This window comes from Pteropus medius, unplaced genomic scaffold, assembly GCF_902729225.1.
Source record: "Pteropus medius unplaced genomic scaffold, Ma_sr-lr_union100, whole genome shotgun sequence".
Lineage (NCBI taxonomy): Eukaryota > Metazoa > Chordata > Mammalia > Chiroptera > Pteropodidae > Pteropus > Pteropus medius.
In genome coordinates this window covers 737,458-755,971 of record NW_024354496.1, presented here as the reverse complement: position 1 = coordinate 755,971, position 18,514 = coordinate 737,458, and the positions used below count along the sequence as shown (strand labels likewise).

At 53.0% G+C, this 18,514-nt stretch overlaps 1 protein-coding gene and 1 long non-coding RNA gene across 4 annotated transcripts in view; one reads left to right on the top strand and one right to left on the bottom strand.

Annotated features, from left to right (window-relative positions):
* The window catches only part of ANOS1 (anosmin 1), a 144,710-nt gene extending 129,961 nt beyond the window's left edge, over positions 1-14,749 (bottom strand). The window contains exon 1 of one of the 2 annotated variants that reach the window (XM_039852229.1): positions 14,457-14,749. In XM_039852229.1, the coding sequence (XP_039708163.1) occupies positions 14,457-14,663 (207 nt within the window). In that variant the 5' untranslated portion in view covers positions 14,664-14,749. The remainder of the gene's footprint in view (positions 1-14,456) is intronic. The other variant, XM_039852228.1, reaches the window with a different exon arrangement.
* A 52-nt stretch (positions 14,750-14,801) lies between these two features.
* On the top strand, positions 14,802-17,944 carry LOC120594227 (uncharacterized). Of its 2 annotated transcripts, none has more exons than XR_005650525.1 (5): positions 14,802-15,073; positions 15,876-16,047; positions 16,162-16,300; positions 17,202-17,282; positions 17,368-17,944. It is a non-coding gene; the product is annotated as an uncharacterized LOC120594227 (long non-coding RNA). The 2 variants fall into 2 exon arrangements; XR_005650524.1 differs by having other exon boundaries at positions 17,160-17,282.
* The last annotated feature ends 570 nt before the right edge of the window (positions 17,945-18,514 follow it).

The window sequence follows — 18,514 nt, the reverse complement described above, 5'->3', positions numbered from 1 at the left end:
TCTGGGTGCAGGGAGCTGCGACCTCAGGAGCCGGCCGACGGTCCCGTTTTCTTGCTCGAACCAGAGACCCTCGTGGCAAAGAGAGAAGCCGCACGGTTCGTCTCCACCGTTAGCCACTTCGCGAAGAACACGCCAAACGTTGCCTTTTCCTCTCGCTCCGCGTTTGCCAAGCACAGCTCCGGGCACCTCGTCCAGCTGCCCAGCAGCCCAGCTGCCTCAGAGCACTCCGCTTACCCAGAAGGATCATCCTCCTGGTCCAACGAGACACTGATCTTCGTGTGCACGCGCGTGTGTGTGTGTAATTTTCAACTCAGTCAAGTCCACGTCTGCTTCTGAACCTGCCAGATTGACACCTGGGAGCACAGAGCTCCAGGGCACGGCATCCGGCACTGGTCCCCACTCTGTCCCAGCCTCACTTCAATCTACGGGCATCTTCCTAAGAAACAACTCAGGGAAGATGCTGTTTACCGCTCCGGATGACGGAGAAAAGAGGGAAGCCAGCTTTCCAGGCACCCTCAAATCCCCCTCGACTTTGCAGACTAGATGCCTGACAGCTGCAAAGGTTGACAGGTGCAATCTGTTGTTCGTAATTAGCTAGTCCCACGGGGCACATTACCGCCTGCATCCTGGCGCTCCGACCAGCAGAGGTGAAGGATTAATTTTCAGTTATCAAGCTAATTACTCACAAGCCCTAACAGTAGCTGCAAAGAATCTGTTTCTAGGTAACATGAACTATTCCTATTATCGCTATGAGCATTTAAAAAATTTCCACTTGAAAAATAGACAATGCCCGCCCCCGTAAATGAAAACTATTGTCTCGAACTGCATTTCTACAGAATATTTTAGTGATATGTTTTAGAACACACTCCGTAAGTCCTAGCGGTACCTGTTTTAAACTAGAGCAAAATTTTCCACATCCAGAGGCTGAAATATCCAAGATTCAGTTCAGCCGAGTTTCACCTGCAGTAGGGGTAAGCTAAGCAAGAAAAAGAATTAACAGAAATACATGGTTCCCCCCCATTTTAATTGACTTTACTAAGTGCTAGATTTTTGTCACGTTGTTTTCTTGCGATACATGGCGTTTCATCGTCCTGATTTATGTGTTCTTCATCAGAGAGTACAGAATAATTAATCAAACTACAATAGAGCTCCTCCTTATACCCTGGCTTATTCGATATGCTAGCCCATTCATCATGATGCTGAGTTATTTTAATATGAAGTTCAAAAGACAGCGTGTTTTCATGAGAGATCACTTGAGAAAACATGATGAATTAAATGCGATACAAGAGAAAGAGCCAAACCCCAGAAAAAGACCTCGCTTTGCAAAAAAAAAAAAGTGCCAAGAAAAAACATGTTACCTGCAGAATTATAAGCGCCCAACATCCGGGAAGCCAGGGCTATTGTGATGACATGATAGATGACCTAGTATTCAACGGTCTTTTTCCTTCACACAGTATCTATCCAGGGTTTAAGATTTCCATTAAAAATCCTACTTCCTGTCTTCCGATGTATACGAGAATAGAAATCTTTAAGTGGGAACAAAAGCACGTAAGAGATCTCGATGTAATCCTGTGCCTAGAGAACTCAGCACTCTTCAGGAAACTTTGAAGGGCAGGTTTTTTAAATTGGAAATTCGGGGTTTTTTTAATTACCTTTTTTTTTAAAAAAACATCCTTTTTCACAGCCGTTTTGGGTTCGCAGGAAAATCGCGAGGAAGGTACAGAGCTCTCCCGTACACCGTCTGCACCCCGCTCCACGCGCACAGCGCCCCACTCACTGTCGACGCCCCCCGCTCCCCGCCAGGGCAGTAGATTCATCAGGCCAGATTGCGACACGCTGAGGACCCAGGGGTGCAGCCGTTCGCTCCGGCACCCCACGATCCTCAGCGCCAGGCACCCGCTCTGTGCCAACCGCATCCTAATCACCACACGTGGTCTTTCTGTAGAGCTCACTGCACATGAGCCTCTGCTCCACGCAAATCGCATGGCATCACAGCGCCACCATATCGCAGGTGACGGATTGTGGCCAAGAGCACATCGATGGTCTGAAAGAAAGTTCATCACGTTTTCTCAAAAAAAAACGAGTCTGCCAGCAAAGACATTCCAAGGGGAGCAGGCTCCCCTTCTTAGCACCGGCTCATCCAATTAAAATATATGTATAGCAATTATTTAAAGAAAAAGATGCAACATGACCAATTTTAAATTAGTCTGCTCATGTCGAAAAAAACAACCCCATTTTCTTATAGGATTATCACATCCACAAATGCCCTGATGTATCTCCAGAATCAGCTTTGCTAAAGGCAGAGATACAGCTGTTTCCGATCACAAGAATGTCTGCCGTAGGGTGGAGGCAAAACTTTTTTCCTAAATGCATTTTAGAGAAACGAGTGTTTCTTTCTTTCCCACATTCTCGAATGGAGACATAAAGGAGCATGTTCCGAAACTCTCAAACTGTAAGCAAAATAGAGCATCGTTAATGCGATCGATGTATCGATGGGTATCCAAGTTTATTCTTTCAGTGAACGTACCTGGATACGTAATAAAAGAATCACATCTATGTCTAGATATAGATGTACGTATCTAAATACAGGTATTGAACTAGAGATATATAGATCCAAAGAGATGAGTTATAAAGTGTTAAAGACATAGAAAATATATATCCCAAATGTCAACAGACCGAAGATGGAGAAACCCTAAGCTAGACACATTAGGGTAAGACATATAGACATATACGGAAATAAAATTTTAGCTCTCATTTCATATGATTAACCAAAAAAAGAAGGAATCTTTTTTTTTTTCAAAATCGTGGAGTAGTAAATGGGACTAGAGTTCGCAAATCTTGCCCTATTTAACATAGGTAAAAAGCATCAGGCGAGTCCACGCCTCCTGAGAAACGGACGGACGAAAATAAAAACGGGGTCTGTAACGTAGTCTCACCTCTAAACATGTTTTTCTGTGGCGAACGTGATACTTAAGCAGTGACTATATTCCGTCCAGAATTTTTTTTTTTTTTTTTTTTTTATTTCCCGCAGCTGCGAGCACATCATGTCAGAATTTGAAACAAAAATGGAAACGACAGCAGAAAGATGTTCCCCACTTTTTCAGATTCCGGCCCAACGGGAAAAAATGACTTCCAGATGCGTAACGTGGGGTCGTTTATAATTAAATGAGTTTGGCTGTGCTGCTTTTCAAAATGCTACAGCCAAATGTCCAAAAAGAGGGTGCGGAAGGGGACGCAGGCGGCGGGGAGAGAGGAAGAGTGTGTGTCTATTCAAAGACATCTTGGGGATACCCTCCAAACTTCCGGAGAAGTCAGAAAGGAACTTGGGGGTAGATGATGCAGATTTAAAGGCACGGTTCTTATCCTAAAGGGCTGTAACAGCCGAAAACGTGGCAGGAAAAAAATGAGAAACGAAACGTCCACCTTCAAACAACGAATCTTTAACGGTGGGCAGTATCTTGGGTGATTTGTCTGCACTTTCTTGCCACCGAAGAAATTTAAAAGAATCACGGTCACCGAAACATCTCCATGGCAACCGGCCTCCTGGTTTCGTCTCGTTGTTTCTCAAAGTAACCAGGAACTTCTGCATAAAGTTGCCCTTCTCCAGAAGCCAGCCCCAAGGTCATACTCTGACGCAGTTTGTAACTCTGTCTCTTGTGGAGTCAACCATACAGCAGAGCTCTGGGCCAAGAATGGGTCGATCCCGATGCCCAGACACTATTTGGTGTCCGTATGGCTGCGTGGGCTTCTCCCCCTATTCCATCGGAGGGCACTCCTCCACGGTCCACAAAAACACTGGTCCTCTGGGGAACGTGGCCGCTGAGCGAGGGATACGTCATCAGGAAGCAGGACAAAAATAAGTAGCTTGCCATCGAGGACAGGCATGGAAATATGAGCATCTCGACAGAAATCGTTTGCACGGGGAACTCTCAGGAAATGTAGAGGCGATGATGATGATGATGATGATGATGATGATGGTTTCGCTCATCAGCTGGAAAGGAAGCTCGCGGCCCTGAAACACAAGGCTGCTTTGTATATTTGGTGATTATAAGAGCACTCGGAACCCATCCAGGGGACAGGGTGACACGTCAATATAAGACGTATATCCTCTTCAAAATCTCTCTCGGTATTTTAACTTTGCAAGCCTTTGTCGATTTTCTATCCGGTCCACCATGTGTAGCCAACAGTATAAATTTCAAAAGGATGCCGTCACTTCCGGTGCTGGAGGCTTTCAGAGACAGGAACAGAGACTTGTGTTTCAGTATACGAACAGCTGAGTCTCTCAGTGATGTGCTAGTAGAGAATTAAACAACAGTTGATACACTTACATCCGGCGAATCGTTTATAACAACCCAAAAGGGGCACGTGACTCCATTAAATCACTTTTAATCTGAACGCTTTTATACTGTTTCAGCCCTTCTTTACGAGAAGTTGCCAGTGAAGCCCCACTGACGATGTAGCCCATGGTGTTTGTTTTCAGATGAGCATGGCATCTGCATCGGCGTGCCAGGGACAAACACCAAAGATAACGGGATGCGTTGCAAATTCAAATGTTATAGTGGATTTTAAAAGGTGTAAAGGGAATGCAAAGTACGGAGAAAGCATCCTCGAGTTGCAGAAGGAAACGGATTCTCATCGTTCCTCTACGCTCGAGCACCAGGATGATAAATGACAGTCTCGGAAGGTGATGAATTACTCTCTAAAACGAATGTCCTGTGTTTCATTAAACGCTCTCTCTGTCTTACGTTTTCATTTCCGGACTCGTGAAGTTGTCACTTCTTCAGACGTAACCAGAAATCAGCTATGAAATTTCAGATGTCACGGTGATAATGGGGTGCTACTTGGAGGGGGAACGTTGCATCTTTTGTTCTGATCCTGTGCATGACAATCTGGAAGATGCAGGTTTTTATAATAACGTTGTATGGGCTTTTTCGCTGGCGACCATGTATCTAACTGCCTTCTCTCTCAAAGAAGGAAGGTAATATAAACAACAAAATTATAATATTTTGGGGTTACTCTAACAGAACACTTTTTTCTTAAGTTGGCAGGATATTAATAACTTGGAGAGCAAAAAGCTTATTAAATGACAAAAGTTACAAATGAAAACAAAAGGATGAATCGAATTTGAATTAAGAGTTTCGGGGAGCTATTTTCTCCCTTCATTCTGGTGAGCTATTGTTCCTCAGACTCCCCTGAGGATAGATTTTAGCACTTGGGGGATTAAAGACCCAGCAATTCGTCACCATTTTCTTTTCATGTGTAGCCTTGAGAATCTTCTAAGTTCCCTTTTCTCAGAATTCCTCATCGTCCAACTTTTATATCTCGCAGAGATGCTGGAAACGATCGCAGAGTGTAAACGCTGACGTACGCTCTCCACACCGACACAAAAGGGAAGGAAATAAGGGTACGAGGCACGGCGAGTTCCGGGAAGGAGCTGTCACATGCCTACGAGCCACGGTGAACGGCGGCGCCAGCCAAAAGGGAAGGCGAGCTTTCCGTTACCCCAGACGACGATCTCGTCCTCTACGGCACATCTGCTCATGCCACATTTCTTCGAAGATGTCAGGAACACTCGGCTGTTTCGGGAGGCAAGCGGAAGTTGGGGTGGACCACAAAAAATCAGCTTAGAAGAGGAGGGGAAAAAGGCTATTCGTCTAAGAACTTAGGATAATGTGCTGCTGATTATATTTAAATATGTCAGAGACGATTGGGGGTTATCAGAGTTCCTCTGTTCGCATCCACGACTCTGCAGCCAGTCCTCTACATGCCTGTCTCTCTCTAGTAGGAAATAAAATTCTTTTCGGAACAGGAAGAACATCTCACGCCCGGTCCCTGGAACGGAACCTCAGACGCCAGGAAGGGGATCGTGTTTGACAGCTTCTTCCTGGCCGGAAGGAGGATCGGGCTGGATGAACGGACAGGGGATTGTGTTCATGGAGCAATAGTTTGTGAGGCTTTTTTCAACGCGGTATGACACCCACCATCATGCCCCCGAAACACTCACAGCGTAGATTATGCTACAGTTGCTGTTTCCACTCTGTGTCCCCTCACCGTTAACATCCGTGGAAAAAAGGATCGTTTTGTGTAAACGTTTGGGACTAGGACGATTTGGGGGTCAGTTTCTGCTGTGGAGCCTGAGCGCTGTCTCCTCCTGACCTCCCAGAGTGGCTGCGAAGGTCAAGGAGATCTTTTCCGGGAAACTACTTTGCCGGCACCGTGGCATTGAGGAGTTTCTGACTTCGGGTGCCCAGAAATTCACACCTGGAGAGCTCCCGGGGGCCAGAGCGTAGTGCAGGCAGACGGGACGGCCAGCCTCCTGCTTCCGCCTTCAGCTCATCTGGGGTTCTTTCTTTGGGGTGCTGGTGAGGGTCTTTGTAAATATCATGTGAAAAGCATGAGAGCTGCAGGCCGTGTCACCTGAGGTGCACGCAGGTGAGCCGGAAGCAGGAAGAAGAACTGGGCACGCACCTCTGAGCGTGGTGACCTGCTGTTCACCTGTCCTGCAGCATGAAGGACTGGAGCTCTGTGACACCTGCCACCAAGGCGTTCCCAAAGCCTGGCTGCTAGTTGAGGGGCTGCCAGGGGGGTCACATCCAGTAGGAGCCACCGAGAGTCCCCAACGAACGGTCCCACGACTCTGCCTTCGCTCCTGCTGGTTGTTCTAGGTAGAATAGTCCAGCTTTTGAGGTTCAGCTCGAGTGCCACCTCCCCCAGGACACTTGCCCTAAAGGGAGAAGCCCTGTCCTCTGAGATGTCACACCAACCACTGTGTGCCGTCACTTGCGAACTGAAGTTCTCTGTTGACACGTCTTAGCTCCTACTAGACCACAAGTCCCTGGCGAGCAGGACTTTACAGTCTCGTCTTCGAAATTGAAGTAGTCTATCAATATTAGCCCAAATAAATGCAAGTGATTAAAGCAGAGCTTTTTAAACAAACAAACAAACAAAAAGGTGGGGGTTTGGGGCGGGGCGGGACGAGTTGGACAGAGCCAGCCGTCTGCCCTGTGTGATTTACGTGAAAATGAGCTGCACGCACAGGTCCCACGTTCCTTTCTTTGCTTACTGACTAACGGAGATGACCACTCTTCCCGGACATTTTCCATCATCCGGGAAAACTGTGTCCACTCGCCACTTTGAAGCCATGTATGGAAACTTGCCAGGACACAGAGCGCGGCTCGGCCCTCAGGGACGTGGCTCTCCCGGTGCCTGCGAAGTCCACATCCACAGCTGCTGACTCCTGAAGGCCCCGTCCCTCCTGGCCACCTTCCACACCTGCCGGATGTCCCCTCAGCTCGCCTACCCTTCACCCCCCATGCGACTCTTTCCAACCGGGTCTAAGAATACACATCCCTCACATTTCCCTTCATCCTGCACACACGAAGGAGCATGACGGGCTTACGTGTCGGGCTCATGATTTGAAATCTTTTCTACTGAAATCCTCAGGAGGTAGAATCTAAATTCAAATCACACGAAATCTTCTAACGAAGTTTCTTCCCTTAGGACTTTTAAAAACTTGTCCACAGTCTCAAGATTTTTTTTTTTTTAAAGGGATAGTGAGAAAAGTGTGAGCTGAGAGTTGTAAGCGCTACATTCTGTGTTTACTTTTTCTACCCATTCCCTGTATGTTCTGAAATAAGTCATTTCTAGTAGCATGAAGTTGTCTGATCTGAAAAACGAACGTGTCAAATTCGATCAGGTTATCTCTGAAAGGTAGGCGTCCGAGATCGAGTTTCCTAGAAGCAGAGGCTTGGGGTGTCCGTGCATGGATATATTGGGGGGACGCTCTCGGTGGGAGGGAAGGGGGAGGAGCAGGAGAAAGAGCTGAGCTGGGTCGCGATCTCAGCTGGTCCCACGCAATGCTTTGCAGCACCAAGTACAGCAGAAGGATAGATTCCAGCAAGGGGCTGGCCGCCCACACCCCTCAGCCGGGAGCTCATGGGCGGACTCGGCCCTCATAGACGGGGAGGATGCACCCCCTTGCTGGCAAGAGGGCGCCCGGAGGCCAAAGGTTAATCTCTGAGGGGGAGCAGCTGCAAGCTATTAGAAGCTGATTCAGGAGGCGGGGAGTGACCGAGGCCAGGGACAGAAGGTCACCCGAAGCATCTCATGGGAAGGAACTGCTGTCTAGAACCTGTTTTCAATATTTGACCGAATCCAACAGAAATTGCCCAGTTCCCTAAGACGACGGCAGAAAGACAAACGCGATGACGAGCACGTCCTCTTTCCCAGTGTCCTCCAGGGACGCGGGTGACGGCTCACCAATGGCAGCTCGGAAGAGCCACGGATCTCTGTGACTAACGGAAAGAGGAAAACTGGGATGTCCTTAATAAGTGCCACGTGTTGACAGGCGACGCGCCTTCAGACTTCGGGGTCCAGGAGACGTGACCGGGCAACTCCAAGGGGCGGCCGAGAGCATCGGCTCGGTGAAAAAGGCACCGCGGTGGCCCGTGTGCCACTTCCTGCCCCCGCCTGTCATGCAGAAAGTATCTTCTGATAATACGGACACGCGTCGCCGACAGTTGCTCCGAGCTCCCACCCCCTAAACCGTGTAAGAGCCAGACTTCGGGACGGCGACACCGGTTCCTGCGTGGGGACCTCTCTGTGTCACGGTTCATGCCAGCAGCGCCCCCCACACGGCTGTAACTTCCCCCCCGTTAGCCTGGAGCTTCACACCTCACGCAAGGGTGTCAAACGAATCTGGTGAACGCATTTCAAAGAGACGCAAAGACCTAATTTGTAATTAAGTCTGTAAACACGGTAACCCTGGCCCCAATAACATTCTGACTTTTCCATTGACGCCTCCAAACACACATACGTGTATGTGATATCACACATGTGTACTCCCATGAATACGTACATACATATAAACAAACACATATACGTGTAACCACATAGAAATATATACCACATATACATATATTTTTTCTCCTATATTGATAGTGAAAAGAACACGTCCAAAATTGTTTCCGAAGGTGTTTTTAAAATGTTCGACAATGGTTATGATGAGATAGACTTTTAAATCAAGTTCGAGAGGAAAAAAAAACTATATTAAAACCATGAAAATTTGCCGTGAATAGCTTAATGTTTCGTTTGGGTCAAATTCAGAAATTCTTACGCACAGAGCCAGAGAGAGCCAGTGACCCGGAGTGGAGGTTACAAAGGCCACCTGAAGATGTCGTTTCTCCCTCGTGAGTCTCTAAACTTAAAATGCACCTCGTGGCCAGTGACACACCAGGGCTGAGGACACTCGCCACAAAGATCCCTCCTCCACACACCTCTGAGCTGCGGCCAAGGGTTTCTGATGCCTTCATTGCTTGTTTACTCTTTCTTGGAGGAGAGGCTGGTCCTCTAAGTAGGAGAAGCTAATCGCCAGCTTAGTTCTGTCTTCTGCCAAAACAAACAGCTTCCCATTCCTCCTACGAAAAGCCTCTGATCACCCATCAGCCACCTAAATGAGCCTATCGTTCCTATCAGCGGTGCTTTACGGGGTAAATAATGTCCCATTAAGCACGGATCTCTTGGCACTAATACAATTCTCGAAGTCTAGGGCCCGGGCTGCCAGCAACCTGCTACCTATGTTGCAATAAGATTCTACCCGCTTCCTCCGAGCCATGTCCCCAAAGGCTGGCAAAGAAGCGGACACCCTCTTCTCCTCTAGGGCACGGCGGCCACCGTTTTTCCTGCAGCCCCATCCCCTTGAGAAAACCCAGGCAGAGAAAGAGCAAGCTCCGGGCCCGCTCACACTGAGCGGAGTGACTCCGCCTCCGGCTCCCGGAGCCCGCACCGTCGCTGCGGCCACCGCGAGCGGAAGCCGGGAAGGCAGGGCTGTCCGCCGCGGCGCATGTGCCGATGAGCACAAGACAGGAAGCCCCCCTCCAACGAAGTGAGATTCAGCGAATGGCAGATGGACTGTCTCGGGCACAATCTCCCTCCCTCCCCTGTTCTCGTCTCTAATGCTCTGGTGACGCTGATTGAGACAGCGAGCGTAGGGGACGTTATTCCCAAGCGAGCAGAGGTCAGCACCGGACCCTTGCACGCTGCGACACACTAGGTAGAAACGCCAGGCCAAGTGCGTCGGAGCCCTTCCGAGCGCTCGGTGCCCTCGACATGCAAAACCCAAGCCAGGGCCGGCCTCAGGGACATCTGGCCGGTGCCCGTGGCCCACGCTCAGGAGGGCAGCTGCGCCTGCGGTTCAGCGCTCCGTGAGGGCCATATCGAAATTCTTACTGATTTGATCCTCCAGTCTGTGTTTCGCATGTGGAGTCTCACGGAATTTGGGAGCATGTTCGGAAGGCTTGCCACCTCGGGTCACGTGTGATGCAGCTACTCACCGTCCTCTCAAGAAAGGTTCTTGGCTCCCCCGCTCCCTGGCACCCTAGCACCCCAATATTCACCCAACCTCTCCCTCCTCCTTGCCCCACAGCCTTGTCACACTGCGCCCTGTAGGAACATAGACGTGGGTGCAAGGGGGGTCGGGGTTGAGAACGCGTATCCCGAAGTGTCCCAGAATTTAGTGGCTGTCATCATCCCATGCTGGTGGCACCATGTTGTGTCTGTGGGTGGCCAGCCAGAGCCCACGAGTCCACGGGAAGAAGCCGATCGCCCGTCCCTGACACGTGTACCCCGTTGGCTCCAGGACGAGGCTGCGACACATCTAGGGGTAGCCTGTCTGCTCGGGGACGGGTTGACGGGTTGGAGGGGAGACCCCTGCCTCAGCTTCCTGAGGCTTCGTCCAGAACAAAGCACCGTGCCTTAGTCTAGCAGCTGGCGGAATCTGGCGCTGGGAAAGGGTCATGGCCGAGGAAGTACGTGTGCACGCCTGTCCCCTGCGAGGGTCTACGAGATCTGCGAGGGCCCCGCAGATCTGTGCCCGGGGCGCTCGTGGGGGTGTCCCTCTCTTCCCCCTCCCCACCGCCCTGAGTCTGGCTTTTGCTTGTCCGTGCAGCCACACCAACGCGTCCTTCAGGGCCAAGCCAGGAAATCCAGACCCTGTAACGCTGGTGACCCCACACACAGAGGACACGCGCGCACGTTGGCCCAGAACGCTGGCAGCGCGCGCCATTAAGGCGGACGGTAAAATCTATGCGCGGTTAAGAATTGTTCTTTCCCGAGAACAGCGTGGATTAGCAACTGTGAACGGGTGGCCGGCGGAGAGAGGACGGCCGCCGGCGAAAGGAAAACTGCGTAATTGTAGTTTCTTCTAGACTTTTTTTCCCTGCACTTTGAACCACGGACCATGTGTCCTCATTTCGTGCCGGGCCCCAAAGGGCAGAGAGGCGGCCCTGGAAGAAATGAAACAACGAACCAAGAAAGTCCTGAAAATAGACAGAAACGCGCGGACCGGTAGCCGTCCTCACCGGGGACCCGGCTCCGTGGCCCGTGAGCCGTGTGACCGGCCAGCATCCTCAGCAATGACAGGGGACGAAGCGAACCTTCCTCTCCCTTGTTTAGCTGCTGTGACAATTCAGACGGCGCTCGGAAGACACCCAGAACGGCCACCGGTACCGACGAAGCCGCCGGTTAGTGGCGGCGCCATTATCACCACCCCTGTGACTACCTCCCCGGTCGCCGCGCAGCTACGGGTCTCCCACCGCACGCAGGACAGGCTGGGAGGTCGGGAAGGTGACCTGCCCGAGCCGCGCGCCTGCAGAGTGCCCAAGCCCGGCGCAGAGCAGATGTGCCTGGCTCCAAACTCTCCGCCCTGCTCCATACGCCGGCCCAGAGCTCACCTTCATCCCGCTGATGGGGGGTGCCCTTTGCGCCCAGCTCCGCGGGCGGGGTTCTAAGCACATGCGTCTGTGACACGTGCAAACTTGACCCGGCAGCGTGGCGCACGCTGCCACCCTGTGAGGTGCTGGCTTGAACCGAGCCTTCTCACGCGGACCAGCACTCAGCGGTGAAGTGGGGCAGTCGGGACCCCACCCCCCTTTCATGTGAAATCCTAAGCTCGTCCTGGCCAAGGCGGCCCTGATAATTAGGGCGACTCCCATCCCCTTTCCCACCGGCGTGCATCAGTATCCAGCCTGTCTTGGGCTTTCAGGCAGGTTGACAGCCACGTGGCTGAGGGGGGAAGCCGAGCCAGACCGCAGACGTGGGGGCATCGGGCGTGCATGATCTACCTGCAGACCTCAGTCCACCTGCTGCGGGGTTCGGAGGCCTCAGGGGCTTGGGAACTGCTCCGAATTGGGGTGAAGACTTCAGACCCTACGTAGGCCAGATACTCAAGATCACGCCCCTGGTGGCTCTTTGTGTCCACTATGAGTGCACAGGCGGGGTCCTTCCTAGCCAGGCCCGGCAGCTTTCACACCTGAGCCCACGCCCTTGGCTGGCCCGCAGGCCGGAGCCCAGCCTTCCTCCGTCCTTCAAAACCCACCCAGACCTGTGCAAGACACTTAGGAACGGGCGGCTGGTCCAGAAACAGCCTTCTGCTGGCGCCTCCCTGCGCAGGCAGGGTGGGGTGCAGGGCGGGGTGGGGTGAGGTGCTGGACCCCCCTGGACGCGCCCTGCGGAAGGATCCCGCCCACTAATAAACACCACATGCGCCGTAACGAGTTGGCTGCAGCCGGGCTCCTCCACGTTCCCCCAATTATTTTTAAAAGGGGGAGGGACAGCGAAGCTTGACTTTTATGAGGAGAATGAGCTGCTGTCTTTTTCAGATCTTAAGAAAGCCTTAATCCCTGCAATTTAGATAAATCGGATCAGCGCGACAGGTTAGGGGTAAACCTCGGGCGGCGGCTTCGCAACTGATTGCAAAAGCAGCAGTTATTAAGTCCTAACGGTAATTTGCAGCTTATTTCACCCCAGCTAATTAAAACGTAATCGGGATTGTCTGGCACTGTGTGTCCTGTCAGCGGTTTCTCTTCCAGGGAGAAACCACGCCAAGAGACCACAAGAAAAGCCTTTCATGGGAATTGGCTTGATCTAAACTGCTTCTTTAGCCGCTGGAACTGTAAAACAAATAAATTACAGCAACTGACAATTCAGTAAAAAGAAACAGAAAGAAAAAGATGCTCTTTCTGCAGGGAGCGGGCCGCCCTGTTTCGCCGTATTGTCTGTTGTTGTCTGCGGAGGGTGACTTGCGGGGCAGGGAGGGGCGCGCTGTTGGCACTGGGTGCCTGGGGACGAGCCCTCTCGGGGATGTCCCCGAGGGGGACGAGCCCTCGCTTCTCCCCTCCCCGAGACCCCGGAGGAGCGCAGGGCAGTCAGTTTCTCTGAAAGCCGCTGGACGCTGCTGCTTTGGGAACGAGCAGAAAAGCGCAGCGAGGCACACGCAGGCTTCGCGAGCCGGCTCCGTCTCCCAGCGTCGCGAATTTGGTTCTCCCGCTGCTGCCTTCTGCGCGAGGTTCCACCTGCCCTCGCGCAGCTCCGAACATCGCCGAAGGCCACGGAGATTCGTCCCAAAGTCCCGGGTCCTCACGGTCATCTCTCTCTCTCAGCGTAATCCCCAGGCCCCCGAGAAGGCCCCCTCTCCGCGCCCAGAGAGTTTCTTAGGGGCAGAGGGCTCATCTCAGAAACCCCTAGGGAGCCCCCCCCACCCCAGCCCGCCTCCTCCTGGGCTGCGCAGTGGTGCCTGCCGCAGAAGTTGGGGGTCTTAGAACAGGTGAGCAGCTAAGGATGGAGGCGACAAGGCTAAGCAGAGGACGATGGCACGGGAGAGAGATGAGTTGTCCCCACGGGGGAAGGCAGCTGCGCGCCGCGCCTGGGCTGAGTCCCGGAGTGAGTCCCGTGCCCCCCAAAACCCCACGCAGGTTCCCGCGGAGGTCCCCGCCACTGTGGACCCCGTGCACAGGCGCCAAGCGCGCCTCTCCCGGAATCTCCCACACAGTGTCGCTTTTCCACGCCCCCGCACGCGCTTCCCACCCTCAGGCTCTCGGGGCTGGGCACGTAGTGACCCCCGGACCCTTCCCGCAGCATCCGGGCGGAACACACGACCTGGCCCCACTGCCCCGCCTGGGGCTCGGAGCGTGGCCCGCGACCTCCCGGCCTGAGTGCGGGAGCTTCGCGCAACAGAGACAAAGTGTCGGCCCGCGGGCACCAGCGGAGCCGGGCGCGTCGCGCGGGTCCCCGGGCGCAGCCGGGCGCGCCTCCCCAGCTCGCTCGCCGTGCGGGCGGCGCCGGACGACCCGGAGCGCCAGGGAGTTCGCGGGACTCGCCGAAGTCCCGGGAAACTAACGAGCCCGCCCTGCGGACAACCGCCTTGGCTTTGCCGCCGGGGAAGAAGGGAGCTGGGGGGACCATGCTGTCGCCTTCCTTTTCCTTTCGGGGGCTGGGAGGAGGCTGGAAGGGAGGGTCTGAGCACCCCGACTGTAAAGGCGCACGCGGAGGGCCAGGGACCCGCGGGGCGCGAGGGCCGCGAAGTTTGCGCGCGGGGGCGGGAGGCGCGCGCCCCGGGTCGCCCCCCGCTCGGCCGGCAGCAGCGCCGCGAGGCCCCCGGGGGCGCGCGGCGGTCCCCGTACCTGCGAGCGCTGGAAGAAGGCGGACATGCGCGTGATGTGCAGGCTCAGGCACCTGGACGCGCAGCGGGCGCGCTGGACGCTCCGGGCCGACAGCGCCTCGTCCAGCCGCCGCGCCGCCGCGAAGCCGGGGCCGGCAGCCAGGCAGCCCCCGGAGGCCGCCAGCCACAGGCAGAGGGTCAGGGCCGCGCCGGGCGCCCCGGCCACCATGGCTGCGCGTCGGGGGCGCGGGCGCCGCGCGCTGGCTCAGGCTCCCCGCTCCGCGCCGGGGCCGCACTGCCGGGGACCTCGCGGCCGCCGCAAGTCGCCCGGAAAGTTCAATCATTCAACTCCGGCCCCGCGCGCTCCGCGCCCGCGGACCGCCCTCCCCGCGCGGCCCCGAGGGGTGGGCCGAGGGTGACAGGCGGCCGCGCCATTGGCTGCGAGGAAAGTGAGTGACAGGGGGGCCGGGCCGAGGGCCGTGGGCAGGTCTTTGAGCCCCGGCCGCTCAAAGGGAGGGCCGCACGGACCGGGTCCCCGCTGCGCGCCCCTCTCGGGGGTGTGGGGGGGTCGCTCTCCCACGCGGCCTCCCCCGCAGCGCGCATTCGCTCCTTCCTGCCCCCACCTCCGCCCTCATCCAGGTAAATGTCAGGTGTGCGCCACCCCGGGCCTGGGCTGCGCGCTGCTGTCTTGGAAGGCGGGTCTCCGACCCCCAAGCGCGGCCGAACCGCAGAAGGGTGGACCCAGCGCCCCCAAGGTGCGCGCCGCCTCCCCAACTGCTCCCGCGAGCGCGGAACTTCGGCCGACTCGCGTTTTTCCTTTTCCCAAGTAGTGGGAAAGGGTTACGACAGAAGCCAAATGGGTGCAGCACGCGACACACGCCAGGCGTGGACGTGTGACTGGCATGTCCCCCTCCTCACCCCCACCCATTGCTGCGTCCCTTCCTCTCTTCTCTCCGGCTTCGTCCCGTGTCCCCTCCCTCCGTTCAGTCCTTCCCCATTCCCTCTTCCCTTCTTACTATTACCTGGGGAAAGATCCGAGTATGTAGCTACCAACATGTTTTTAAAAACGGAGCCATCGCACCTTGTGTCCCTCGGGTGTCTGTTTTTCTAGCCCGCACTGGTATGAGTTATTCAAAACAGAGATCTTCCCCTTGTATTTGCCCCAAGCCTCGCGAGTCACTCTTTCGAGCCCTGAAACGGCCACCCCGTGCTCTCTCAAAATCTCTGCAAGTCTCTTCCACCCTCCCCAGCCTGGGCCACGCCAGGCAAAGGGACACAGTGGCATTAATAAACACAGCACCTGTAACAAAGCTTTATCCTTCCCCAGAGCTCCACTGGGCAGTGATGGTGGCCCAGCCCCCTTGCAGGCCGGAGACCCTAGAGAGCAGGGACATGACCCTGAAGGCTGTGCTTAGGGCACGGGGATGTTTCTATAACACAGTCGCGCCAAAAAGCCTTATATTCAGATGCGGAATAACCGAGTGACACCCTACAGCTGTTTCCGATTTTCCGCCCCTCCCCCCATTCTCTGGCGTGCATGCCTTCCGCTCTGAAATCTGGACATCTTCCTGTGGAATTATAAGGACAGCCATCTACAGTCGCCCCTTATACCTGTGAGCCTTTTCCAAGTTCATCATCTTACACGTTACCTTTCTTGACAAAGCCAAGTCGGCAAGGCCAAGGGAATTCATCGCTCAGTGTGTTTCTCAATGAATTTTTTTTTAAAGTTCAGGGTTGTCTTCTTCAAAGGGATCGGTAGGCAGAGCTGGCTTCATGGGTGTGTGACCTAGGACCTCGGTCTTAGAAGGGGATTTAACGTTTTTCGGTCACGATGTCGATTTTCATTTGGGGCAAGGTTCAAATGAGGTAGGTCAGCAAAACAATATTACGCTTCAGCCGGAAACATAAAACATTCAGGCGTACTCTCACGTGAGCTCAATAGTTCGTTTAAAAAGATGCTCGGAATTGCAAAGGGAAATCATTTAAGTGTGTCAGACACAATTAATATTGACTAATGGGCAAGGAGGCGACCCCAAGTGGGAAGGTGTATAAAGCCTCACGTCAATGTAAACGGAGGCGTGACATCTGAATGCGGGCATCGTCTTCGAAACATCGTCGCTTCCGTTTGGGAATTCGTAAAAACACTTCCAAAAGCTAGCGTGGATCCTTCCAGAGCGTGTGTTCAAGTTTTCAGCTTAGGCAAATAGTTCATCTTGGTGGAGGCAAGTGTTTTCTTATGGCATCTTCGATTTGTAACTTTCCCCTGCATGTCATGAAATTTATATTCCAGAAAGAGAAATCACATGGACAGGCATGCTGACCTTTGAAAAACAGCTTTTAAATGTTCAAAAGGATCACTGCATTTTTTAAAAAAGCGACGTGTGTGCTACTTATATGGCTTCCATAGCATATTCATTTCTGTGAATCAATGCGTTTTATAATAAAACATAAAGGAGAGCATCCAGTCAGTTGAACAGAAAGCTTGGAATTAGGTGAGAGGGCCACCTTATTATGCAAATGTTAAAATAATACTCGTGCTTTCTTGTTTTAGAATCATCACTCCCATCTTCTGTGATTAGGCTGGCCTTTTTCATGGCATTTAATTACAGTTTCACATAACTTTCAAAAGGAAAACATTTCGGTAAAGTCAGAAAAACAGTCAATATGTAGGTCATGGATCCTTTTGAAATAGATGCTCACATTTGCCCGATCTCTTATGCAATAGGCCCTGCCAGTCAGTACACAGTAACTCTCGAACTTTCGGCAGGATGGCTTAAGCCACACCCTCAGCTGACGAAGATGGGGCGCACGAGAGGAGAGCCCGAAGGGTATGTGGAAGGCGTGACAGGTAAATGCACAGGTGGGAATCGCCAGGTGCGTTAGTAACACAGAGTGTAGCACACCTGGTCCTCCGAGTCAACTTGAACCCCCAGGTCTGAGGTTGTGTGAAGAGATGAACTTCCTGTTGACTTACATTTGACTGAAGCAGACGGATCCCACGTCTGCCGGGGAGAGCAGAAACGCTCACTTCTGTCCTCGTGATCAAAGACAGACTGAAACACGCGGCCGGCTGGGTCAGGTTACGGAAGAAACACACAGACAAGGCCCTCGCTCACCGCCTCCAAAGACTTAGCTGAGCTCTTCCTTGCAGTTTATTTCAGTTACTTGTTTTTGTTTGTTTGTTTGTTTGTTTTCCAGCAGACACTAAGAACCCCCTGGGGAACTAGCTCCAGGCCCCGTGCAGTCAGAGACCAGGGGTCAGTGCATCTGGGGTGAGACTGTGGAATCTCAACTTTTAAACACCACTGCAGGTAGTTGTGCAGTCAGCGAACCAGGGACTGCTTTGAGAGAGAACCGATTTAGAAAACAGGTACGCCGTTAAAAATGGAGCAGAAACTTTGATTTCGAAAGCATCTGTGACTTCATTTTGTTGAAAGGACCTTTTTTAGGTATTCGCGTTGCTATGGGTTGGACATACCCATCTATTTCTTAATAAACATATCAATACGTTTTGGGTATTTTTTTTTTCCAATACATTTAACCAAGACCGTCTTAGACTCATTTCTTTTTTGGCCAGTGACTTGTCTTTTAAAAGATTCTCCAGCTATGACTGATAAGGATGAAATATGAAGGGAGCAGGAATTAGCTTTCTCTGCTTCGCCCCTCTTGGAAAAGCAAGTTGAGAACTTACTCTAACAGTGAAGGGAACCAGTGACGGCACCGATGAGTCTTGACTCGAATGCAGTCCCAGGCCACCCGTGATAGGTTATCGGGGACAAGGAAGGGAGGGGAGGGAGCTCGCAGATCACATCCGGTTTCCTCTTAATTCCTTTCATCTGATGAGGCCGTCACACACACCTTCTCTCAGAAACGGCAATCGACTTCCAGGAATGAAAATGCAAGAAACCCCAGAATGTGTCCTGCTAGGGCCTTGGTCCCTCCTCGCTTCCACCATTCCAGGCTCAGTTCCCAGAATCCCTTAGCTGGACCCTTCTGGATTTCTCCTTGACCTGTGCTTTCCTCCTGCTGCAGAGTGAATCGCCTCTGCTCAGCTTCGGAATGCTTGGTGCGGTGAATACG